The 27,386-nt window shown below is 35.5% G+C and overlaps 1 protein-coding gene across 11 annotated transcripts in view; it reads left to right on the top strand.

Annotated features, from left to right (window-relative positions):
- Positions 1-27,386, top strand: part of EML5 (EMAP like 5) — a 211,038-nt gene that overhangs the window by 175,629 nt on the left and 8,023 nt on the right. For 9 of the 11 annotated variants that reach the window (XM_072625213.1, XM_072625209.1, XM_072625212.1 and 6 more), the window contains 6 exons: positions 1,673-1,846; positions 3,894-4,102; positions 6,417-6,574; positions 20,330-20,444; positions 21,018-21,206; positions 21,377-21,549. In XM_072625213.1, the coding sequence (XP_072481314.1) occupies positions 1,673-1,846; positions 3,894-4,102; positions 6,417-6,574; positions 20,330-20,444; positions 21,018-21,206; positions 21,377-21,549 (1,018 nt within the window). Of the gene's footprint in view, positions 1-1,672; positions 1,847-3,893; positions 4,103-6,416; positions 6,575-20,329; positions 20,445-21,017; positions 21,207-21,376; positions 21,550-27,386 lie in introns of those variants that run through there. The other 2 variants (XM_072625216.1, XM_072625220.1) reach the window with 2 other exon arrangements.

Here is a 27,386-nt window from a genome sequence, read left to right as displayed (position 1 = left end):
TAATGATTAGAGAAAGGAGAAAACAGTACTGAGGTTCCACTTTATACCTTTCAGACTAGCAAAGCTGACAACAAATAAAAATGACAAGTATTGAAGGGTCTATGGTACAAAAAATTGTATTAATACACTAATTGTTGATGAAGCTGTGAATTGGTCCAGAAGTTACCAAACTTATTTGACCTACTGCTCCTTAAAGAAAATGACACAGTGCACCCCCTGGAAATCTCCTTTTTTTAACCCTTTAATAGTTGTTTTGAAATTTGTGTTATTTCAAGAAATATATATAAAATTTTTTTTAAATGACACCTTAAATTTAATAATTTATTGTAAATTTGTGGGTTTTTCTGCATTGAAATTTTGATGACACAATATTGTATCATGCAACCGCTATAGTATCATCTTGTAAACAAGTCATTGCATGCACATATTCCTGCCAGTGCATGTTGTACTTCCTGACAATGCGCGGATATGCTCACCTGCTAACGCTTGTTAAGACTTGACCCCTGATCAGTTATAACTCATTTTGTGAGTTTCTTTGGAAAATAATGTAATCACTACCACTTTAACTCTTGTTACACAACAGATAAAACATGTACAAATGGTTTTTGAAATTTTTCTTATCTTCTTTCCTTATGCTCCCATTATTGTTATTCAATGCTCCTCAATTGCACCTGAGACTACTACCGCCCCCCCTCACTGGATTGTTCCACTGCCCCCCCCCGGGGGGGGGCAGTATCACCCTTTGGGAACTTTGTTGGGAACAAATGGGTATCTATGTTTAAATCTGAAAAGTAATTTGGAAGAGTAATGAGTAAAATATATTTTAAAATAGAGTGAAGAGTATTTTTTACAAAAACAACAATAATAACCCCCAAAACAACTTAATTGCTACCTCCTCCAAGAGTCTTTTCCTAATTACTTTACATGCTCATGTCTTCCCCTCTGAGGTCACCTTCTGTCTATTCTATATCTGTAAGCTCATTTTATTTCATCACTCTAGGATTGTTAAATTAGCTACTAGATGTATTTTTCAGAATTCATTTGAATATTACAAATGGGGAGATTCATGGAGAATGGATATTTTTAATGTGTAAAAATAGTTATTGTGTTCAGAAGCACAGTTATTTTTAAAAATTGTAATAGCCCAACGCAGGGGACAAATATTTAAAAGAAAAACTAGTGAGCAGCCAAAAAGCATGACTATACTTTAGTATAGCCAGCATTCAACAGTGTGCAATAGCCATAACCTACCTTTAGTCAGTCTTTTCAGTTTCTCTTATCTGTCATATCCATCCCAAGAATATATTTTGTTTTGGGTTTAAGAAGTTTTAGAATTGCCATGTAATGTAAAATGTAAGTAAATAGCCATATTATAATGTGCAAATTGAATAAATATTGAATAAATACATACAAACATTACCTTGAGCAGTGTCCTTTAACTGTAAGTTTAAAACCACTAAAACTTTTGACACATCTTGTATCCTCACGTTATGTTTGCTATTTTCTGAAGTATTTTAAACTGTAAATGTTTCTGTATTATTGCTAAGAGAGATAAGATATTGTCTTTAATTTCATTAACTATTTCTTATTTCAGAGATTGCATCTATTTGTAGAAACTAAAATAGCATTTGTAACAAATCCATAACAGACTTGTTTCCTTATTACTGTTTAGCTACAGCTCCTTCTATACACATCTGGGATGCAATTAACAAGCAAACTTTGTCTATATTACGATGTTACCATTCAAAAGGCGTGTGTTCTGTCAGCTTTAGTGCTACTGGCAAACTGTTGCTTTCTGTGGGTCTGGACCCAGAACATACCATAACCATTTGGAAGTGGCAAGAAGGTAAAAAAAAAATTTTTTTCTTTTTAGGTTATGTTTATAGAGAATACCATTCAGAATGAATTTTATGTGAAGTATTTATATTAATTTCATAATTTGCCATTTTGTTACAAATAACCAATGCATATGGTATCTATTCTCTGTATATTTATTTCAGCATTATTTTAAGAAAATCCAGTAAACCAAAATCTTATCCTTTATGAAAATAATTTTAAGAAGAATAGCGTGACTTACCATTCAATGAAGCAATTATTTATGTTACAAAAGGATTAGTCAGATAATTCATTTCAGTAATGTGTTTGTGGATAACTGATTCTCCAAAGAAATTGGGTAGGGATGAATAAAGTATTTAAAATAACTGCCAATAGAAATAAAATTGAAAAGTCATTGGGGAAGTTGTTTTAATTTACTAAATGTCTGTTTATGTAAAACTTAGGGGAACATTATGATGTAAAGTGAAATATAACTGCACAGAGGCTTCATGGTTTAACAAAAATGTTGCAGTACTTGCTTTGCAAAAACTTACGTGTTTGAATAATGAAGATCATGGGTAGAATAAATCTGAGAAGATACACTGAGAATCCTACAGCTAAGTGAGCCATGTATAAGCACACTGGTAGGGGCTGGCAACAAGAAAACTAGGCTTAGAACAGGTTTTGATTACTTTAAAACTTAGTCATTATAGTCATTATAGGTCATTAGAACAAGCTGAATACAAATCAGAAATGTTCCAAGTCAGTAACCCAAGAATATAAATTACTTGGGGGAAATGATTTATTCAATGAAAACTACTAGGAAAACTGGAAAGCAATTTGACAGAGATCAGTTTTAAACCAACATTTTACACCACACAGCACAATAAGTTCAAAATGGTTGTGCAACCTGAATGAAAGGTTAATTGATAAAAACAAAATGATGAGACAAGAATAAGATCAGGTACTTTTCATAGCTATGGTTATGAGACAATGCTGTCAAACAAGAGATAAAAGAACACAAAAAATAAAACACAAATGATTTCACAGAATTGAGATGCTTTTGCAATGCATCAAGAATATGAAAAACCATCAGTTAGAAAAAAAATTCTTTGCAATACTATTTCTGGTAAGAATCTGATAACCTGTGATAGGAATCTGACAAAGAATTAACTTAAACACACGAAACCAAAAACCATTCTCCAATATTTGAGGCGAAAGCATATGAAAAAATAGTTCTTAAAAGAATTGAACATCATTATCAACCACCTGAAAGCACATCGGTAATAATAAGAAATATAATCAATTTATCTCTGAGGTTTCTCCTCACAGTCAGCTGATTGGCAAAGTCAGGAATAATCAATGTTGGAGGGTCTGCTGGAAGACAGGCATGTTGACATACATTTTTGGTAGAGATACAAATTAATCCAGTCATTGTTAAAAGCAGTTTGTAATTTTGCTTTTTCAAAAGTGATTAGCATGTCTAAGTACCCACTACTAGACATTAGGCATACTCCAAAGAGGTCATTAGGTACAAATGAAGGTTCCATATACCTCAAAATAATCATAGCAGCTGTTTTTGTAACAGCAAAGAATTGGAAACAAATTGGATACCCAATGAGAAATGGCCACACAAATTGTGTTACATAAATGTAGTGAGATATTACTATAAGTAAAATGACAAATATGTGGAATCCCGAAAAGCATAGGAAGATGTGTATGAACCAAAGCAGAACCAGGAAAACAACATGTACAATGATTATATAATAATGAAGACAAAGAACCGTCATCCTGGAGAATAGTGCATAAACAAACTATTGCAGGCATGCAATATCACATACACTGGCAGACCTGGCAGATATGTTTGTTTAGCTTTATTTAGCTGCCTTTTTTCCTCTTTTTAAATCATCATTTCCAAGGATGGTTTGTGCGTGAGAGGGAGATGGATTTAGGAAAAAATGTGTTATAAAGCAAACAGTATCAATAAATACGATTACGCTTTAAAAACAACCAGTTTTATTTGAGGATTCTAAGCTTAATCCCATTAAAGAGCTTTTGTTCTTGTTTGTTGTTACTAGGTTCCAGAATTGCCAGCAGAGTGGGCCACAACCAGCGTATTTTCGTGGCAGAATTCAGACCAGATTCAGATACTCAGTTTGTTTCAGTAGGAGTAAAACATGTCAGGTTCTGGACCTTAGCTGGAAGAGCTCTTCTTAGTAAGAAAGGACTGCTGAGTACAATAGAAGATGCCCGGATGCAGACAATGCTAGCTGTAGCTTTTGGAGCAGTATGTATCGTAACTGAGCTTTTAAAAAGTGTGTGCATGTGTATGTATTTGAGTGCATATCAATTTAACCATTCTTTGTAGCTTTGTATGTTAAGTGCATTTCCCTAAATTTCCTTATTTGGACAAATGAACTATTATTATACACTGGCTTATATAATCTCTTAACCATAAAATATGCTTATGTGTTTTCATAAAATCTCCCTGACTCTTTCCCTAATGTTCCTATTCTCAAAGAGGAGGAAGCTTAGTAGGTGAAAAGGTAACAATAGCTTATTTAAGTATCAGGGCAGAGTACTAACTTTGAATCAAGAGGACCTTCATTTCCCACCTCATCTATTTACTCAATTGGGTGAGCAGGGCCAAGCCATTTATGCTTTAGGGGCTTCTTTTGCCTCCTCTTTAAAATGTGTTTAAGAGTCCTTGAACTGTGTCTGTAGCACCGGCTTATTGTGAGAAAAGCTCTTGGCATTAGAGCACCCTATAAATGTGAATTATGTTTGGTTGTCATTCTTACATATCACCATTAATCACAGAGTGTTTATCTCCACATATGGAAGATGAGTGACTTACTTAAAATTACAATGGAGTTCAGAACAACGAGGCATCCAGATCTGCTAAATCCCTGAAAAGTGTTAAGGAGCAGCAAACCATATCTGTGCTCCTACAAAACAGTTTGTGACTTAAAAACTATAATTTTGGGTTTCCTCTACTTTTTAGGTTTCAGGTTTGTGCTTTAAGCATTTTTTAATAACGAAAAGCAACAGTGTGGCTTTTGCAGCCTTTAATCAATTCAACAAATGTTTTATTTCAGTGCTTCCTTATTTAGTATAAGTCACTATAGTTTGTGTGGGGATACAAATATAAAAAATAATCCTTGCTCTGGAAGAGATTATGCTACCATATGCATGTGCACACCCACACATAGTACTTGTATGCATATACGTATACACACGTAGGAAATAGATAAGATGCGTACAAGAAATAAGCATGAGTTGGAATATGACCAGGGTAAAAGAGAGATGCAAATACAGTGCACTTAAGAAAATTTCAATAAGAGCGAGTTTGCTTTTAGCTGGGAGGTAAGTTAAGACCTCATGAAGGAAATAGGTCACTACTGAGTTAGGTCTTGAAGGAAGAGAATGTCAACGGGAAGAGATAATAAAAAATACTTTCTCTTCCTGAGGAAAGGCCTGTGAATAAATGAAGGCAGGAGAAGACAGGGTAGGATCAGAGAATAGCTAGTGGTCTGACTAGAATGTAGAATGTGTGAAGGAAAGAAGTATGAAATAAATCTGGAAGGGTTTAGTTAGACTGTGGAGAACCTAAAATACCAGGCCAAGGAGTTTTTCTTTTATACTGTAAAGAGAGAGTATGTGGAACTGACATGATTTATGCATTGAGGTTTTGGGGGAAGTTATATGAGGGAAAGGGTGACATACTGCTTATATCTCCATATGAAATTAGATGTGCTTTGGACCCAGTACCTCCTCCTGTCCATAAGAGGAAAAGAGAGAAACAGATGTAAAAGGAAAGGAGAAACAGCTATTATACACAGAGGAATGATGCTGATGAGCAGTTACTTTATTTCATCCTTTTCATAGATCATCAGTAAGCTTCTAGCTTGTGTTAGAACACAATTTGGCATTTTAATCAACTGTTAAGATTCAAATATATTAGTAAAATTTAACTTTGTGATTTGGGGTGACTGATTAATGGAATATTTACTTATTATTGTTATCTTAAGTTCTTGGTGGCTAATCTAAATGTAATATGCATAATAAAATAATTGACATTTATATAGCACTTCAAAGTTTACAAAGCACTGATCATAATTTCATTTGAGGCTCACAAGAAGTGGGTCAACATGTGGTTTTTTTTTTTTTATCACAACTCAAGATTATTCACTAAGGCATTGAGGGATTGTGATTTACTTCATTGTGGAGAACCCATTGTGATAAAATCACGGATCTGTAAAAATGTTGACAAAGGTAACTAAATCCAGAAAATTCTTCAAGCATGATTTTAGCAATTAGTTTTAATCATTTCTCTGATTATATCTTTTATCAAAACTATTGAAAATAACAACACTGAGTTGTTGCTCCATTTCTTCAAGACTTTCATGCTCTGAAATAAATTCTAACAAACAGGCAACAAAAAAGAGACAGTTGGGTAGGGAGATAGGATGGCAATCAGTAATTTATAAACTAGTTAATTATTGTTTACATTGAGAAGTCATATGTTTTACATTAGAATTGCTTGCATCCATTACTTTCCTCATTTGAATATTTTGATGAGTGTATTTTTCCCCTTTCAGAATAACTTGACATTTACAGGTACCATCAGTGGAGATGTCTGTGTGTGGAAGGACCATGTTCTATGTCGTGTTGTGGCCAAAGCTCATAATGGACCTGTCTTTGCAATGTATACAACCCTTAGAGATGGGCTTATAGTCACAGGTGGCAAAGAGAGACCGTACGTATTATTTTTTTCTTATTTGAAATTTTAACTAGAATTATCAACTAAATGGAAACTTCTTTTGAATATGTATGAGTATTTATGAGGTTGCCACCTATTTAGCTTTATAAATCACTCTATTTTATGTTTTTAAACCGTTACTTTTTTCTTCTCACATACTTCTGTTCATCATTTCTTATCTTTATTATCTCTTCAAATTTTTCCCTAGTATAAATTAATTTTAACCGTAGCAACTCTGTTAATAGGTAAGATCTTCAAAGCATTGGACTCAGAGGCCTGTGTTCAGATAACAATTCAGATACCCAGTTCGTTCTTACTAGCAAGATGGCCCAGGGCAAGCCCTTAAACTCTGAGTCACAAGAAAAAATGTCTTCATCTGTTAAATGGAAATAGTATACTACTTATCTTGCAGTTTGTTTGAAGGAAAAAGTTTTTTAAGTGAGACATGTATTATATAATGTGAGTCATGATAATTTTAACTATAATCCATTTCCATAAGTATTAAGCTCCTTCCTACACCTACTCTTTCCATATACTTAACATAAATATTTGCAGAGAAATATCCTCCAGTGAACACATATCTTCAGATGTCTTAATAATTGTCTGCTGTTATCATTTTGTATGAGATAAATTTTTCAGATCTACATGATCTGATTGTGATGATGTAAGCCAGTGATGTACAAACTTTTTAATCATGCATTTCTATCAGTAAAGAACTTTTTAACCCACACTCCAATATGTTTATATTTATTTATAAATTATATACATATACTCTTGTACTTATGTACTTTGAAATTATAAAGCAAATAGAAAAATGTTGTATAAGATAAAAAATAATATTTTGAAAAATGTTTATAGTAGAAAAAACCTTTTTGCTCTTGAGAACAGTGATTGAATATTTTTCATTATTATAATCCCTGTGTATTTCTTAGCAGGTAGGCAGTCATAAATAATAACTTTTACTAATTAATCAATTAGTTAGATTGACATATCTAACCAAAGAGATGAATTTTTAGATACTTTTTTACAGGCTGTACAATATAGCAATTAAATAATAACTGGTCCATGACTTTTAGAGAACATGAAAACTTTTCAGCAAGAACCATGTTTGTCTATAGATAATCATACATTATTCAAAAATAATAAGCAAAAGTCAATTGTCTCTGATTCTAACTTAGCAAAAAGTTTTCAAAATAAATCTGTACTTTTGATAGATCTGCTTAATAACTGATATAATACCTTAATTTTCTATTCATGTTTGGATTTTTTTTTCTTGTGTGAGTGTGTGGAACTACAAGAAGCCAAGTTTGGCTGGACTGTAGAGTACAAGAAGGTGAAAAATGTATTAAAAAAAAGACTGGACAGGTAATTTGGGACCAGTTTATAAAGGGCTTTAAATGACGTACAGAGGAGTTTATATTTGATTCCAGAGGTAATAAGAAGCCACTGGCCTTTAGGGAGAGAGTATGATATGGTTGTCTTGTGCTTTAAAAAGATTTTCTTGGCTGGTGTGGAAAGTAGACTGAAGTGGAGAGAGATTTGAAGCAGGGAGGTCATTTTAATAATGCCAATAAGATGGGATGGGAGCCTGGTGCTATGTGACTGGAGAGAAAGGAGTGGATATAGATGTTATGGAGAGAGGAACAGCACATTTTTGACAACTGCTTTTATGTGTGGAGTGAGTGAAAGTGAAGAATTGAGGATGATACCTGAACTGTGAACCTGGGTGATTAGAAGAATGGTGATATCCACCCTTCACAGAATATGAAAATTTGGAAGAGAACTGGTTTTTGATGGAAAGATAATAACAGAGAGATAAAGTATTTATTAAGTGCTTACTTTGTGCCAGGTACTTGCTAAGTGCTGGGAATGCAAGTACAGTTTAAAAAGACAATCCCTACCTGAAGAAGCTTACATTCTAATGAGAGAAGACCACACATAAAATTAGCTGGTAATGGATGGGGAGGGATGCCTTTGAGGGACAAGGTCAAGACTCAGGAGTTGAGCCCATGGAGAAGTGAGCATGAAGGACTAGGAGCTACCTGAAATTGTATATCTACACAGAAATTTACTGATCAGAGGAGAACACAGGTGTGGGTAAAGGTCTGCAGAAGCAAAAATGAGTTGGTATGGAATGGAATGAGATGTGTGGTGTAGATGGCAATCCCTCCAATCCCTGTGCAGCTCACTCTGTCCCTCCTAAAATGAAAAGGGAGCATAGGGAAGATGTGGGATTTCATTCACTTATCATCACTGATTACCACCTTAGAGTGTAGTGCCATGGGGTAAGGGACAGGGGCATAGCAGTTATGGAGACTGGGGGTGGGGTGGAGATTTCCTGTGATAATTACACAGCTGCTGCTGTGGATACATAGGCCAGGGTTAAGTTACAGCTTCCCTTGGTGAAGCCTGGTACAGAAAGGAGGTTAGATGATTCCATAGAGTTAAAGAGTAGGATTAAGGAATAATGTGTATACTTGTATTGGAGATGAGCATCACAGTTGACTACCAGGGAGCAAGAATATGGAACCTAAAAGTAGGCCTATACTAACAATGTGACAAAAATATCATTATTTTATTTACGACATTGTAACATTTTATTTATAACATTAAAATAGTTAGCAATGTAGATTGAACTGTCTTCTGTTCAAGTCATCAAATATACTCTGGTACAGGGATGGGGAACTTTGACCTCTGGAATATCATTCCAAGCCCTTCGATCCCTTAGTGTAGAGCTGCTAAATCCTGTGTTATCCTGATTGTATTTCCACAATACTTGAATTGTTACTTTCTATCTACTTGTAACATTTTCTCCTTGACCTGGGAACTCTGGAATTTAGCTACAATATTCCTAGGAGTTTTCTTTTTGGGATCTCTTTCAGGAGGTGATTGGTGAACTCTTTCTATTTTCATTTTACCTTCTGGTTCTAAAATATCAGGGCAGTTTTCCTTGATAATTTTTTGCAAGATGATGTCTAGGCTGTTTTTTTGATCATGCTTTTCAGGTAGACCAGTAATTTTTAAATTATCTCTCCTGGATCTGTTTTCCAGGTCAGTTGTTTTTACAGTGAGATATTTCATATTGTCTTCTATTTTTTCATTCTTTTGGTTTTGTTTTATAATTTCTTGGTTTCTCATAAAGTCATTAGCTTCCATTTGCTCCATTCTAACTTTTAAAGAACTATTTTCTTCAGTGTGCTTTTGAACCTCCTTTTCCATATGACCAATTCTGCTTTTTAAAGCATTCTTCTTCTCATTGGCTTTTTGGGCCTCTTTTGCCATTTAGGTTAGTCTATTTTTAAAGGTGTTATTTTCTTCAGCATTTCTTTGGGTCTCTTTAAGCAAACTGTTTGACTCACTTTTCATGATTTTCTTGCATTGCTGTCATTTCTCTTCCCAATTTTTCCACCATCCCTCTTCCCAATTTTTCCACCATCTCTCTTAGTTGATTTTCAATATCCTTTTTGAACTCTCCCATGGCCTGAGATCAATTCATTTTTTTGCAGGATGCTTTGGATGTAGAGGTCTTGTGGTATGCTTTGCTCTTCCTCATCTGAAAGGATAGAAGAAAGTAACTTTCTGTAGTGTTATTTTTTTCCCTTTTGGGGGCATTTTCCCAGCCAGTTACTTGACTTTTGAGTCCTTTGTCAAGTGGAAGGTATACTACCCTAAGCTTCAGAGGTTTTGTGCAGTTGTTCTCTGAGATATTTCTAGGGACCTGTAAGTTCTCAGTTCCTCCAAAGTGGTACAATCAAGGGAGAGGAGTTTATTCCCCTCCTGGCCTGTGCTCTGGTCTGTGAGCAACCACAAGCATCCTTTTCTGCCCTGGAACTGCAAGTAGTATTTCCTCCCCACAGCCCCCTTTAGCTCTGCCACACCAGTGCTCCTCCTTACCCCAGGACTACTGTTTAGGACTAAGATTCAGATCAGCTGTTTGATTCCCCCAGGGACTTTAGGCCAAGGGCTCCAAAAGTGTATGCTGCTGCAGTAGTGGCTTCTGCCCTGGGACCAGGGCTGTGATGGGAAGCACTCCCCTGTCACCCAAGTCTAAACTTTCTTACTGACCTTTAAAGCTCTCTGTGGCATTTGTGGGTTGAGAAATCTGGAAACCACAGAAGCTGCCCATGATTCCATATCCTGAAGCCTGCCCCAGTCCTGTCTGTGCTGCAAGGCCCACGCTGGACTGAGCTGTACTCTGAGCCGGGTGTGATAGACCTTTCCTGTCAGCCTTCCAGGATGTCTTGGGCTGGAAATCTATTTCACTCGGTCATTTTGTGGCTTCTGCTGCTTTGGAATTTGTTTAGAGTAATTTTTACAGATATTTTATGGGATGTGGGGGGAGAACCAGAGCAGGTCTGTCCTACTCCACCATCTTGGCTCTGCCAAACTCAGTTTTTAAATTGATCTAACCAACACTTGCAGTAGAAGTTTCCTTTCTAGCTACTTCATTTCCCTTTTCTTTCCTTGCCTTAAATAAACTTGAAACTTTTTCCTAATGGCTGCTCTGCCAAGAGGAATACATTGTTTATTTTAATTCCTATAGCTAAAAGATATTCCATTTCTATCACTGAAACCCTTCTATTCCTTTAGTTACAAGCCACAAAAAGGTAATGCAATACTGCTTTTTTATTTTTTTATTCTTATTTTTTAAAAAAGTTAATTTGTTTTCAGTTTTCTACAATCACCTCCATAAATCTTAAATTTTCTCCCCCTCCTTTCTCTCATGCTCCTCCCTCCTCAGACAGCATGAAGTCTTTTATGGGTTTTACATGTACATTCTTATTAAATACATTTTCACGTTAGTCATGTTGCATAGAAGAATTAAAATGAATGGGAGAAACCATGAAAAACAAAACATAACACAAGAGAAAATCGTCTGCTTCCTTCTGCTTTCCAATTCCATAGTTCTTTCTCTGAATGTGGAAGGCATTTTACCTCAAGAGTCCATTGAGAATTTTTTAGGTCCTTGCATTGCTGCAAAGAGTTAAGGCTACCAGAAAAATTCCTTGCACACTGTGGTTGTTACTGTGTACAAAGTTCTCCTGGTTCTGCTTTCACTCAGCATCATATTCATGAGTACTTCCAGGTCTCTCTGAAGTCTTCCTGTTCATCATTTCTTATAGCACAATAGTATTCCATTACATTCATATACCACAACTTGTTCAGCCATTCCCCAGTTGATGAGTATCCCCTCGATTTCCAGTTCTTGGCCACCACAGAGAGAGCTGTTATAAATATTTTTGAACATGTGGGTCCTTTTCCCATCTTTATGATCTCTTTGGAATACAGTCCTAAAAGCACTGTTGCTGAGTCAGAGGGTAGGCACATTTTTGTAGCACTTTGGGCATAATTTCAAATTGCTCTTCAGAAAGGTTTGATCAGCTCCCCCAACAATGAATTAGTGTTCCAACTCTCCCACATCTTCTCCAACGTTTATCATCTTCCTATTTTTTCATGTTAGCCAGTCTGATAGGTGTACCTCAGAGTTGTTTTGATTTGCGTCTCTCTAATCAATAGTGATTAGAGCATTTTTTTATGATTATATATAGCTTTAATTTCTTTCTCTGAAAACTGCCTCTTCATACCCTTTGACCACTTATCAATTGGGGAATGACTTGTGTTCTTGTACATTTGACTCAGTTCTCTGTATATTTTAGAAATGAGGCTTTTATCATAGATACTAGTTGCAAAAATTCTTTCCCAGTTTTCTGCTTCCCTCCTTATCTTGGTTGCATTGGGCTTGTTTGTGCAAAAACTTTTCAGTTTAGTGCAATCAGAATTATCCATTTTGCACTTCATAATGTTCTCTATCTCTTGTTTGGTCAAAAATTTCTCCATTCTCCATAAATCTGACAAATACACTATTCTTTGCTCCCTTACTTTGTTTATAGTATCAGTCTTTATATCTAGGTTATGTCTCCATTTGGACTTTATTCTTGTGTACGGTGTCAGGCATTGGTCTATACCCAGTTTCCACCACACTGTTATCCAGTTTTCCCAGCATTTTTTGCCAAACAGTAAGTTTTTACTTCAGAAGCTGGGGTCCTTGGGTGTATCAAACAGCAGACTGCTATATTCATTGTTTACTGTGTCTTATATACCTAACCTATTCCACCAGTCTATCCCTCTCTTTCTTAGCCAGTACCAAGTGGTTTTGATGATTGCTGTTTATAATAGAATTTGAGATCGGGTAAGGCTCGGCCACCTTCCCTAGCATTTCTTTTCATTAGTTCCTTTGATATTCTGGACCTTTTGTTCTTCCAGATGAATTTTGATATTATTTTTTCTAGCTCTAGAATATAATTGTCTGATAGTTTTATTATTGGTATGGCACTGAATAAGTAAATTAATTTAGGTAGAATTGTCATTTTTATTATATTAGCTCAGCCTATCCATGAGTAACCGATGTTTTTCCACTTACTTAGATCTGAGTTTATTTGTGCAAAAAGTGTTTTGTAATTGTGTTAATATAGTCCCTGGAATTGTTTTCACAGGTAGACTCCCAGATATTTTATAATATCTACTATAGTTTTAAATGGGATTTTTCTTTCTACATCTTGCTGTTGGTCTTTGTTAGTAATATATGGAAATGCGGATGATTTAAGCGGGTTTATTTTGTAACCTGCAACCTTGCCAAAGTTGTTTATTATTTCAAGTAGTTTTTTACTTGATTCTCTGGGATGCTCTAAGCATGTGATCATATCATCTGCAAAGAGTGATAACAGTTTCTTTTTTGCCTATTTTAATTCCTTCAATTTCTTTTTCTTCTCTTATTGCTACAGCTAGCATTTCTAGTACCATATTGAATAACAGTGGTGATAATGGACATCCTTGTTTCACCCCTTATCTTATTGGGAATGCATCTAGCTTATCTCCATTGCATATAATGCTTGCTGATGGTTTTAGGGAGATACTGCTGATTATTTTATCAAAACCTTTTTCTGCATCTATTGAGATAATCATGTGATTTCTGTTAGTTTTGTTGTTGGTGTGATCAATAATGCTGATAGTTTTCCTAATATTGAACCAGCCCTGCATTCCTGGTATAAATCCTACCTGATCATAATGTATTAGTCTCATGATAAGTTGCTGTAATCTTTTTGCTAATATATTATTTAAAGATTTTTCCATCTATATTCATTAGAGAAAGGAGTCTTCAGCTTTCTTTCTCTGTTTTATCTCTCCCTGGTTTACGTATCAGAACCATATTTGTATCATAAAAAGAATTTGGTAGGACTCCTTCACCAGTTTTCCCAAATAGTCTATATAGTATTGGAATTAACCATTCTTTAATGTTTGATAGAATTCACTTGTAAATCCATCTGGCCTTGGAGATTTTTTTCCTGGGGAGTTCTTTGATGGCTTGTTCAATTTCTTTTTCTGAGATGGGGTTATTTAAGTATTCAACTTCCTCCTCTGTTAATCTGGGCAATTTACATTTTTTTTAAATATTCATCCATCTCACTTAGATTGTCAAATTTATGGGCATGCAGTTGAGCAAAGTAATTTCTAATTACTGTTTTAATTTCCTCCTTGTGGAGGTGATTACCCTTTTCATTTTTCATATTGGTAATTTGGTTTTCTTCTTTCTTTTTTTAATCAAATTGACCAAAGGTTTATCAATTTTCTTGGTTTTTTCATAAAACCAACTCTTAGTTTTATTTATTAGTTCAATAGTTTTCTTAATTTCAGTTTTGTTAATCTCTGCTTTGGTTTTCAGTATATCTAATTTGGTATTTACTTGGGGATTTTCGATTTGTTCTTTTTCTAGACTTTTCACTTGCATGCCCAATTCATTGATCTCCTCTTTTTTCTGTTTTATTCATGTGGGTGTTCAGTGATATAAAACATACCCTGGGAACTGCTTTTGCAGTATCCCATAAGTTTTGGTAGGTTGTCTCGTTATTGTCATTTTCTTGAATGAAGTTGCTGATTGTTTCTATGATTTATTGTTTCACCCACTCATTCTTTAGAATTAGATTATCTATCATATCTACCTTACCCTGAGTTTTACTCACCTCCTTAACTTTTTTCTTGTTTATTTTGAGGTTAGATTTATCACATTCAGAGAGGGGAAAGTTGAGGTCCCCAACTAATATAGTTTTGCTCTCTATTTCTTCCTGTAACTGCCTTAACTTCTCCTCTAAGAATTTGGATGCTATACCGGTGTTTATATGTTTAGTAATGATATTGCTTCATTGTCTGTGGTGCCTTTTAGCAGGATATAGTTTCCTTCCTCACCTCTTTTGATTATATCTGTTTATGCTTTTGCTTTGTTTGAGATTAGGATTGCAACCCCTGCTTTTTTTTTTTTTTACATAAGCTGAGGCATAATGTATTCTGCTCCAACCTTTTACCTTTACCCTGTATTCCCATTTCAGATGTGTTTCTTGTAAACAACATATTGCTGAATTATGGTTTTTAATCCATTCTGCTATCCGCCTCCATTTTGTGGAAAAGTTTATCCCATTCATATTCAGTTATGTGTCTTTCCTTCCATCCTATTTCCCCCCATTTATGCTTTTAGTTCTCCTTTCTCCCATCCCCTCCACAAGTTTTGATTTTTGACCATCACCCTCAGTCTTCCCTCCCTTCTTTCAGCCCCACCCTCTCTTTTATTCCTCTTTTTCCCTTACTACTTCTTCCCTCCTTCTTAGCCTCCCCTCCCTTTTCTTTCCCTTTTCCCTGCCTACTACCTATAGAGCTAGTTAGATTTCTATACTTTAACTGAATTTGTTTCTCCCTCCTTGAACTAAATCAGATGAGAGTAAATCTCAGTGTTCATCTCCCTCCCCTCTTTCCCACTACTGTAATATGTCTTTGTGCCTCTTTCTGTGATGTAGATTACCATTTTCTGCCTCCTACTTTTCACATCTCCTGTTACAATTCCTTCACACCCTTAAATCACATTTTCATCATCACATCATTTAATTTATTCCCACTCCCTCTATCTGTGTATATCTCTTTTAAATATCATAATTAATATACAGTTCTCAAGATTAACAAGTATCTTCCCCAGTTGATAAATGGTCAAAGGATATGAACAGGCAATTTTCAGAGGAAGAAATTAAAGATATCTATAATCATATGAAAAAATGCTCTGAATCACTTTTGATTAGAGAGATGCAAATCAAAACAACTCTGAGGTACCACATCACACCTATAAGATTGGCAAACATGACAGAACAAGAAAATGATAAATGCTGGAGAGGATGTGGGAGAGTTGGAACACTAATTCATTGATGGTGGAGCTGTGAGTGCATCCAACCATTCTCCAACCATTCTGGAGAGCAATTTGGAACTATGCCCAAAGGGCTACAAAAATATGCATACCCTTTGACCCAGCAATATCGCTGCTAGGACTATATCCCCAAGAGATCATAAAAATGGGAAAGGGTCCCACATGTACAAAAATATTTATAGCAGCACTCTATGTAGTTGCCAAAAGCTGGAAGTCAAGGGGATGTCCATCAATTGGGGAATGGCTGAATAAATTATGGTATATGAATGTAATGGAGTACTATTGTGCCATAAGAAATGATGAACAAGAAGACTTCAGAGAGGCCTGGAAGGACTTATATGAGCTGATGCTGAGTGAAAGGAGCAGAACCAGGAGAACTTTGTGCACAGCAACGACCACAGTGTGTGAGAGTTTTTTCTGGTAGACTTGGAATTTCGTAATAACGCAAAAACTTCTTATAAAAAAAAAAAAATCCCAAAGGTGGTTCTCAAGGCAAAATGCATTCCACACTCAGAGAAAGAAATATGGAAGTCATTCACAAAATGTAGCAGATCATGTTTGTGTATGTGTAAGTTTTTGTGTATCATGTTTTGATTTGTTATATGATTTCTTCCATTTATTTTAGTTCGTCTACATAGCATGACTATAGTGAAAATGTATTCAATAGGAAAGTATATGTAGATCCTATATAGAATTGTATGCCGTCTTAGGGAGGGAGGAGGGTACTGGGGGGTTGGTGTGAGGGGATTAAAATCTAAATTTTATGGTAGTGATTGTAGAACGTTAAAAAAAAAATAAATTAAATTTTAAAAAAAAGATTAACAAGTATCTTCCCTTACAGAGATGTAAAGTTTGCCTGTATTGAATAACAATTTTTTTTCCTCTTGTTTACCTTTTTCTGCTTTTCTTGAGGCTTGTATTTGAAGACTGAATTTTCTGTTGAGCTCTGACCTTTTCATCAGGAAGGTCTGGAAATCCCTTATTTGATTCAATGTCCATCTCTTTCCCTGAAATGTTATGTTCAGTTTTGCTGAGTAATTGGTCCTTGATTCTAGTCCCAGTGCCTTTGCCTTAAAAAATATCATATTCCAATCCCTCTGATCTTTTAATGTAGAAACTGCAAGGTCCTGTGTGATCCTGACTGTAGTTTCTCGATGTTTGAATTTTTTCTATCTGGCTGTGTACAGTATTTTCTCCTTCATTTGATAGTTCTGGAACTTGGTAACCATATTCCTTGGTGTTTTCAGTTTGGGATCTCTTTCAGAAGATGAATGGTGGATTCTTTTGATGACTGTTTTGCCCTCTGAATCTAGGACCTCTTGGCAGTTTTCCTTGATGATTTCTTGGAAGATATTGTCCAGGCTCTTTTTTTAATCATGACTTTCTGGTAGACCAGTAATTCTTAGATTTTTCTCTCCTGGATCTATTTTCCAGGTCAGTTGTTTTTTCCAATGAGATATTTTACATTTTCTTATATTTTTTCATTCTTTAGATTTTGTTTGACTGATTCTTGATGTCTCACAGTGTCCATTAGCTTCTATTTGCCGAATTCTTATTTTTAATAGATTGCTTGTTTCAGCTAACTTTTGTATCACCTTTTCCATTTGCCCAATTGTTCCTTGTAAGGAGTTATTTTCTCCATTTAGGTTCTGTACTTCCATTTCCATTTGTCCAATTTCCTTTTAAATTATTCCGTGATTTCTTTTTTCATACTTTAAAAATCATTCACTAGTTTTGTTTTTTTTTCCTGTTTCTCTAATTTGGCTTTTAAAATTCTTCTTGAGCACTTCCAAGAATGCTTTTTGGAGTTGAGACCAGTTCATATTCCCTTCTGAAATTTCAGATGGGAGTACAGTCTCAAGGCTGATCTCTTTGGTATTCATATTTTGGTCCTTGTCCCCATAGTAAAATTCTAAGGTCTTTTCTTTTCTAGTTTGCTTCCTGCTCATGATGTCTGCCTTTTTACTAGCTTTTAAAGTGTATCTCTGCTTCTAGGGCACAGGGGGCTCTGTCCCATGGTTCTTGTTCTTAGAACTTGAGGCTTTGTGTATTGTGGTGTCTGGTTCTTTGAGCTAGAAGCTAAAGTGCAGCTTACCTGGTGCTGAGCTGGCTGGTGTGCCAAAGCAGAGGCCAGGTGAAGTCTTTCTGAGTTTCCCTGAGTTACCCTGGAGCTCACTGTGCAGTGTGAGGTGTGGGGGAGGGGTTGTCTGGCTGCACAAGGTCTCCTCTCCTGAACTAGAGCACAGGCAGGCACAGTGGTTTGTGAATCCTGTCTGCAATAGTGTCTTCCCAATTCCCTGGCTGTGCCTGGGGTCCTGGTGTTGGTGCTTATGGGCTCCACCCCCCTGAGGCTCAGGATCTCCTCCTGGTTCACTGACGTGGGGCTGTCTGGGATAGCTCTGGACCCTGCACTTGTCCCCTTCAGCCATAGCAAGAAGGGACCACCCCTTTGCAATTTTCATAGTCTCGCAGGCTAAGAGACTAGCTGATCCCACTATTCCAGGATTTTTCCTGGGGAAATATTTTCTGGGGTTTTCAAGGTCAACAAGGGGAGGGGCATAGCATTTACTGATCATTCTGCTATCTTGGCTTCTGGAAGTTCAAGTAGGTGACTTACAGACTTTTAATCTGTGGGTCTCAGGAGTGGCAGCTGCAGTTACATGGAGTTCTGTACTTCTCTCTCAACTCAGTTCTACTGGACTCCTGTCCTGGGCTGATATGTTTGAGAATCCACAGTGCTGCTGCTGTTTCAGACCATCTAGGGCTTCCTGCTCAGCTTTGCTATGGCAGGGTCTGCCTTTTTAAAAATTTCATCTGCATGTTTTATATTATTTTTTACCTTAAATTCAGGCATTCCTATATCTTATTCCACATTCATGCCATTTAATAACATCAAATTTTTATTTTAGTGTAATAATTTAATGTAATAATTTGGAAAGAGACCTCTAAGAGGTCTCTTTTTTTTTGTCCTAGCAGTATTTCCATCTAAAGTTTCTCCCTTTGTTCACTTTGTTAAGGGTTTTGTAAAACCATAACACAGCTGTTGATATGATATAGGGCAGTACATAACATCCACACATGACATTAGGCAAGTTCAGACTGACAATATAACAGGTTAAAACCCTCAGCACGTTACATTAACAGTATTAAATGTGGCTTGGTATTTTGTAGTGCTAAGTCACTAAATTGAATTTTGTTTGATTCAAATTTGAATTAATTGGATCCTAGCTCTACATAGTATGTTATATAGTGGTTCTTCCATTAAAATGTGAACTTTTTGAAGGCAGGGACCATGTTTTTGCCTTTCTCTATATCCACAGTACTTAGCACAGTGCCTGGCACACAATAAGCACTTAAGAAGTACATGTGATAATGACATTGATGAAAAGAATGACTACAATCTCATAAAAAAAATTTTAATTGTTTAATGAATTTTCATTTTTTACAATGTATAACTTTCAGGTCAATTTAAAACATTGTTCTTAGTTATTCTGCATCTAAAAATAAAGTGAAAAGGAAGGGATAGATAGCTAGGGTATTTCACTAGAGATTGCCTTCCAAATTAATTAAGCTATAATACATTTTTTTAGTTTTACAGCATAAGCAATTTTGTCAGATGCTTTGTAGAATTTAAAATTTAACTATATTTATGGTGTTTCCCTGATCTGCCAGCGTAGTAGTCCTGTCCAAAAAGGGGACATCTCGTTGCTAAGAGCTTTAGAATTAGAAGGCTTCCTTGGTCTGCTTTGATTCTCAGAGGTTCAGAAATATCCTTACCCTTCCTAGGAAAGTTCCCCTGTCCCTTTATGCATATTCCTAATATCAGGATATGTAATTGAGTCCCTTACACTCTTTCTACTCCTTTCAGGCCTTCTTCACTTTCAGTTTCATATTCCTGTACTCTCGACATGAATTTTTAATTACTGTCAAACTGGTCTACTCACTGTCCATACAACAAGTAGGTGTGCACTACAGTTTACTAAACTGTAAATGTTTAGTGGGGAAAGTGTTAAGACTTGGAGTCAAAAGACCTTGATTCAGATCCTGGCAATGACAGTTATTGTGTGATTCTAGACAACTCACTTCACCTTATAGTCCTTCAGTTCTTCTGTCTGTAAAGAAAGGATGATGATATTTGCATTACCTACCTTACAGTGTTGTTATGAGAAAAGTACCTTGCAAACGAATATTTTATACAAATGTGAACTATTAATATTGATGTTTATAATCTGGGTTGGAATTTTTAAAGATATAAATGATAAATGAGTATTTATTATATATTGAGAATATGGAAGAAAAGGATGTGTCACTGTAAAACTGATATTACTCAAAATGAAATTATTTTTACATTGATTTTTTTTTTTTGGACAGAGACTGATTTTAAAATGTCAGCGGAATTTGATTTGAAATAGGAGTGCATTTCATATTCTTTTTATTTTAATTAAGACAGTTATATCTAGTTATAACTGATATTTAGTCTCTTGTTTGGATGTGGGCTATTGTTTACTTAGGTCCAAAGAAGGAGGAGCAGTTAAGCTTTGGGACCAGGAGCTGAGGCGATGCCGTGCCTTCAGACTAGAGACAGGACAAATTACAGATTGTGTTCGCTCTGTGTGCAGAGGCAAAGTAAGATTTTTTTTTACTTACATTTATTAGATTATATATCAGGGATTAGAGAGTAATTTTTATTATAATTTTCTTACCCATTGCTGCACTATTTAGCACTTGTCACAGAGACTAACTTATTTACCCTTTCTTCTCTGCTACTTCCTTTATTCTCCCATCTTTGATACTGCAGCTATATGTAGAACCCTTTTATCACTGCACAAGGTAGAAAGGTATCATCCTCACCTTATCTATCTATAATTAACTTTGCTTTTTTTCTTGAGCTTACTCCAATATTAATTAACGTTGGGTTCAGAAGCCATATGGCTCAGTTGGTTAGAACATGTTAAATAGCCTAATAGCCAATTAGCTGATCAAAGAAAGAAATGCTGTACACAATGGCCATAACCGTATTTCAAATATTTGCTTCTGGTCACAGGAAGAACCAGATAAAAGTGTGATTTGTTCAAAACTGTGGGCAGGGGTGGGAATTCAAAGCCACATATCCTCCTGATTGTAAATCAGTAGTCATTTTTGTATTAAAAAGGACAAGATTATATAAAAGAAAATGTAATATTTTTGCCTGTGTTTCAGGGAAAGATTCTAGTTGGGACTAAGAATGCTGAAATAATTGAAGTAGGAGAGAAAAATGCAGTGTGTAACATTTTAGTTAATGGTCATATGGATGGACCAATCTGGGGACTAGCAACACATCCTTCAAGAGATTTTTTCCTTTCTGCTGCAGAAGATGGCACAGTAAGACTCTGGGATATTGCTGATAGAGTAAGTACAAATCATTGAGAAAGCATGGGTACAACAATCGTGCATGTGTTAACAATTAAGAAAATTATTTTCTTGGAAATCGCATTGAGTAGTTGATAACCCTTTGGGAAAACTGATTTGTACATGTTATCTAATTTGAATCCTCTGTGACTTTTTGTGTTCTCATGTAGAAAATGCTAAATAAAGTCAATTTGGGTCATGCTGCCCGTACTGTATGCTACAGCCCTGAAGGGGACATGGTAGCTATTGGCATTGAAAATGGAGAATTTATCATTTTACTGGTGACTTCTCTAAAAATATGGGGAAAGAAAAGAGATAGGAGATGTGCCATCCAAGACATCAGGTATGAACATAAAAAAATGTCACTATGCAGCCAACCCAGGATTCTATTTTTGATAATAACTCTATGTGACAGGGGAACAGTTTTGTTCTTTGTGATATCAGCCTCTAGAAATTATGACCAAATTTAATATGTCTCTGAACTTTTTAAACTATCCTATTCAGCATTTTATATTTACCCTGAATATATTTATTAAAAATTTCTTCAGCTTCCAATTATACTTTCAACTTCTTAGAAGTAGAAAGTTTTTTACCATGGCTTTGCTTATATAAGTAATAATTTCTCTTATTTGAACTAAAGCTTCCTCTTTCAAGCTTTAAGACATTCCTTCTACTTATATTCTAGGATTTGGTAAGGAAGTCTGTGGTCACCTATCTATATTCTTAATGGCTTTATAGATTTTGTAGCTTGCTGCCACTCAATCTTCATCTTTACAAATGTTTAAGTTCTAATTTTTAAAAAAATTTAGTCTATCTCTTGAACATTTCACTGTTTCACCCTGTGTGTTCTGCATATACATGAATCTATAAAAAGTCATGATAATGTTTTTACCCACCATAGTGTTGAGCAAAAAGTAGCTTCTCATTAAATATCTGAATGATTGTTAAATTGTCACAATGCACAAGCTGGGCTGATGACAGTCATGAGTTTGTAATTGTGTACAAATTATTTTTCCTCATAGATGATTAAAGTCGTCTGGGTTTGAGTCCCAGTGCTTGAGTGTAACTCTAATTTGCTCACATAGGCATTCATTTTCAGTTTTGTTTTTTTTTTACCCACGTTGATGCTTATACTTTACCAAACTGAAGATTATTTGCCACTTTCCTGCCAACTCAAAAACCTTATGAGATATTCCTTTGTTTTATGTTGATAAATTTGGTGTGAGAGCCTCTTGTAACTAGGAAAACTTACTTTCTAACCCATTTTCATAGATAATTCTTTAAAATATTAAGTAAACCAATCCCAGAGTCAGTTATTTGAGAACATGCTGATCATACTAGAATGTCATTATAGAAGTATCCATTTTTCCCTATTTTCATTTCTTCTCTTTAAGCCAGTCTTTTTGTAATTCCTTTTCTTCAATACCTATTAACTTTTAATGGCAACTGAATTCTTTTTTTGCAATGGTTTGATTTGGTTTGAAATGGCAGAAAGGTATCATGGTATCCTGGGGGAAGCATTGAATTAGGTAGGTAGGAGACTTAGGGGTTTAGAAGCATCTTTGCCTTTAGTTATATAAGCAAATCACTTAGGCCTCTGTTTGTTTTTTTATCCAGGAAATTAGGGAGTTGAGATTGGATTCTTTTTAAGGGTACCTTTCTGCTTTTAAATTCTTATTCTATGAGAGAAATTTTAATTCATACTCTTACTTTCAGAAAATATTGCCCCTATATTTAAAGGCATCACTGGATCTACGATGTCACTGAGGCAATAGTCCCTTTAATGGAGCAAATTACAACCTATCCATGCCTTTTGATCCCCTCACTTCTTGTCCACACCTTCCCATAAACCTTCAGAGGGGGCCTACTTAGTATATCAGAGGCCTTCCTCTAGGTCTGTTTATTAAAAGTAAGTGGATCTTTCCATCTGTTATCCCTAAGTCTCAGTGTATGAGTTAGTCACCTCTTTTTCTGGTATTATATCTCTAGATATGTTTTACACCACTTCTTGTGTGCAAGTCATTGGTTGGTATTATGCTACAACCTGTTTTTTATCAATATACTGTCTCTCCATTATCCTTTGTTACCAATACTTTTTGATTTGATTGTTTTGATTCCATAACTCACTTAAAAAATAGGCTTTTGTTTTAGGAAAATGCTTGTAGGTCATTAAAAGTGCCACGTAATTTCCTTAGTGAAATCCAGCCAGCTTTTTTCTTTCCATTTAATTGTTGGCCCTGTTCATTGTCCATCCAGGGTGTCTTGTCCAGGGTATACATATTGATAAACCCATCATTTGGACCTTATATCCAACTGCATGTTATTCTGAACAGTTGTCATCTGTTTGGTTTTCTTTGCATTCCTTGTTAAAACAATTTTGACTGTTGTGGAACTCATTTAGGAGACTCTACAGTGCTCTTCAGTTTGTTGAAATCAGCATAATTTCTGCAAAGAGTAGTTTCTGAAAGACCTTAACATCTACAAGTAATCCCTCTTTTGTTGAAGCTTTATACTGATTATCATCAGTGACCATGGAAAACATTTTTAACACACAGGTAGCTTCCTGTTTTTTGCCTTCCTTTATATTGATGATCAAGATCGTGGCAGAATTCTCATCTCTCTAGATGTATTTTGCATAGGAAACATTTTGTTTCATTTTTTTATGGTTAAATAAACAATGGAATCTTATATTCTCTGTAAATTTCAGTCAATTTTATTTATGAAAGATATTAGTTTGTTCTTATTTATGAAAACCTTTTCCCCCATCTTTTCCTTGGAAATACCCTCAATAAGTATGTGGATCATTCTTCTTAAGATTTTGTAAAGAGAAAGGAGGAGTACTAATTGAAGTCCTCTTGATCTTTCCTCAGTACTAATACAGTCCATGTTTTAGGTTCTTTCAGTATCGTCCCCTTTTCAGATATCTTGAGAATTGATCCCTTAATGCCTTCAAAATTGTATAACCCTCGTAATAGACATCTTCTGTGCATATTTGTTCAGTTGAGCAGTTCTTCCATCTTTGTTTTCCTTAACTTCATTAAGGTCAAAGTAGTGGTTCCACACCATCATCAATGAAAAATATTTTTCTCATAAAAATTCTGATTTGTTCCATTTTTCATCCTTTTATTGGTCTCCTTCTGGTTTCATTTTTAAAACCTTGGAATGAGCTGATTAAACTGGGTTACACACACACCAAGCCTTGTGAAAACTCATTTTTCTCTGTAGTATTTTATGAAGCAGATCTCATAATCTTATACCACATCTTCCTCTACCTTCTGCACACCCTAATTATTTCAAATATATTATACTCTACCCTCTTTTTATAGTCCACTACAGTAGATGATTCTGTCATCCACCTTGGGAATTTCAGGATGGAACAAACTTCACTGATGGAAGATTCTTTGTTCATACGACTTCACTGACAGGAAGTTTGTCACTTTCGTCCTACTTCCTCTGGTGCAGGCCTCCAGATACCAAAGACATCTATTAAATTATTCATCTGCCTTTCATTTTTTCTCTAAATTGGGGAGCCTCAAATTCTGTAGCCTTTCCCCATGGAGAATATCCCTTCCTTCTAATCATCTATAAAATTTCCTTTGATCTCCAGATCACTTTTGCCTTAAGTTGTGGAATACTCTCCTTAAGCTTCTGACCAATACTGACGCATTATTTTGCGCTGTTCTTTGAGATGTGGACATTTGGTCCTACCCTTCTCTTCTCCAGTCATTAAAGAGGGTTTTGTTAGATGCTGTGAGTGATAAAAAGATTTATTATTCTTTTGTCATGCTGGCTTCTTTCCCCTGAGGAATGTATAGTTGCATTGTGAAAATAACCTACAAAAAATGAGCTACCTGTTTAAATCTGCTTTAATCTGTTTTAGTTAAAAGACTGAAAAAATTGCCTAATGATCAGATACACAGTCTTAAGAAAAGCTTGGCAGTAGAGAAGGAATGTTATAAATGTCTCCCACTTAACTCTCCCTAACAGTGGAACTAAGATTTTCTTAAGATTTCTATTCACCTCCACAGAGACAACGGATGAACTAGGAGTTCAGAGTGAAGCATATCTTTTCATTTTATTTTTCTTACTTTTCTGGCAACATTGCCAATATGGAAATGTTGTGCATGTCTTCCCATGTGTAATGGGAATCATATTGCTTTGACTTCTCATTGGGTAAGGGAAGGCGTGGAGGGAGAGAATTTCGAACTCAAAAAAATGAATATTAAAAAAAAAATCTTGAGATTAAAGAGCAGGACAGACATCATTTCCTTCTTCAATCTCAGAAACAATGTGTGCAGATTGGATCAAGAGCAGCTTTTTTTTTTATTTCAGTGCCCCTTTGTTTCTACTTGTGAATAAGCATCATATAACACTAGCAACACATTTAAGTAGGCCTATGAGTCCCAAGGGGACTGAAGGAGTTAGTGTGCTGTATCTTAGCCCCATTTTATATATGAAGAATTGAGAATTAAGAGTGATTGACTGGATCTTGGTCACACAGCTAGTATGAGTTAGAATTTGAGCCCAGGTGGTCTGACTTGTTACTGTTCTTAATTATAAAGAAAAGTTTAAGTACCCAGTCAGCTGATAGGTATGGGTAGGCCTTGATGATCCACAGACAACAGACGTGCCAGGGAATAGGGACATTGAGCAGATAAATTCTTATGCTCACTTTAATCACTGTTCTTAATGGCATTTGTATCCCCTAAACACTTATTTATACATTTTCTTAGCATGGGCAAATCACTTAACCTCTTTTAGCCTCAGTTACCTCTTCTGAAAAAGGTGGGTGTTATTTGAAATACTCCCCTAATAGGGTTTTTGTGGGGGAAAACACTTGGCACACTTTGAGGCACTATATTTATGTGAGATTATTTGATATACAGGCATACTTCAAAGATAGATACTGCTTTGGAACCAGCAGTAAAGCAATACTTTTTTGGTTTCCCAGTGCATGTAAAAGTTATGTGTACACTTACTAGTATCATGTCTAAAAAACAATATATATACATATACCCCTTAATTTAAAAATACTTTATTGCTAAGACATGCTAACCACGATCCAAACTTCAGCTTGCTGGGGGAGGGTCTTGTCTCAGTGTTGCTGTCTTTTGATAATCAGGGTCTGTGGCAGTTTCTTTAAAATAAGACAAGGAAGTCTGTCACATTGATTGACTCCTTTCATGAAAAATTTCTTTGGCAGACAATACTGTTTGATAGCATTTTACCCATAGTACAGCTTCTTTCAGATTTGGAGTCAGTCTTCTCAAACCCTGCTGCTGCTTTATCAGCTAAGTTTATGTAACATTCTTCAGTATTGTTGTGTCTCAGGGAATAGAGAGGCCCAAGGAGATGCAGACAGATGGAGGAACATCCAGTCAGCAGGGCAGTCAGAAAACATACGACATTTATTAAATTCACCGTCATGGCACCCCAAAACAATATACAAGAGTAAAATCAAAGATCACTGGTCACAGATCACCATAATAGCTATATAGTAATGAAAAAACCTTAAAATATTGCAAGAATTACCAGACTGTGACACAGACATGATATGAGCACATGTTGCTGGAAAAACAGCACCAATAAGGCTTGCTCAATGCAGTTACCATAAACCTTCAATTTGAAAAAAAAAAAAAATGCAAAATGCAGTAAAGATGAGGTATACCTGTAGTAGCGAGAATAGTGGGCTGTGAGGCATAAGAAAACTGGGTTTTAGGCATTTACTGACCAAACAGTCATGGGCAAGCAGCCCATGTTTAACCTGTTTAACCATCCTTATCTGCACAGTTGGGGTATAGTCCTGGATCTTCATAATGCTAGTGCCTTTCCTCTGTTCTCATTTGTCTTATATGCAATATTGTCTGAAAATGACTAATTTGCACATTATCTCCCTCATTAAGTCTGTGAGCTCCTTGAGAGCAGGGACTTTTTTTTGCCCTGCTTTGCATCCCCAATGTTTATTTAGCATGGCTTGGCACAGTAGGTGGTTAATAAATACTGGTTGACTGACTTCCCACATCATAGTATTGGTATATGAATCAAATAAAATACATATGAAAGCACTTTGAAAATCACTGAACACTATAAATGTAAGTTGTTATTATCATACCAGAACAAGTGTTATTGTGTTTCTAGTTTTCTGATATCCTATTTATCTGATGCCAAGTAGGCTATTGG

Source organism: Notamacropus eugenii, chromosome 7 (genome assembly GCF_028372415.1).
Source record: "Notamacropus eugenii isolate mMacEug1 chromosome 7, mMacEug1.pri_v2, whole genome shotgun sequence".
In the NCBI taxonomy this organism is placed as follows: domain Eukaryota; kingdom Metazoa; phylum Chordata; class Mammalia; order Diprotodontia; family Macropodidae; genus Notamacropus; species Notamacropus eugenii.
Note: the sequence above shows the minus strand (reverse complement) of the source record. Positions and strands in the feature narration are given on the sequence as shown.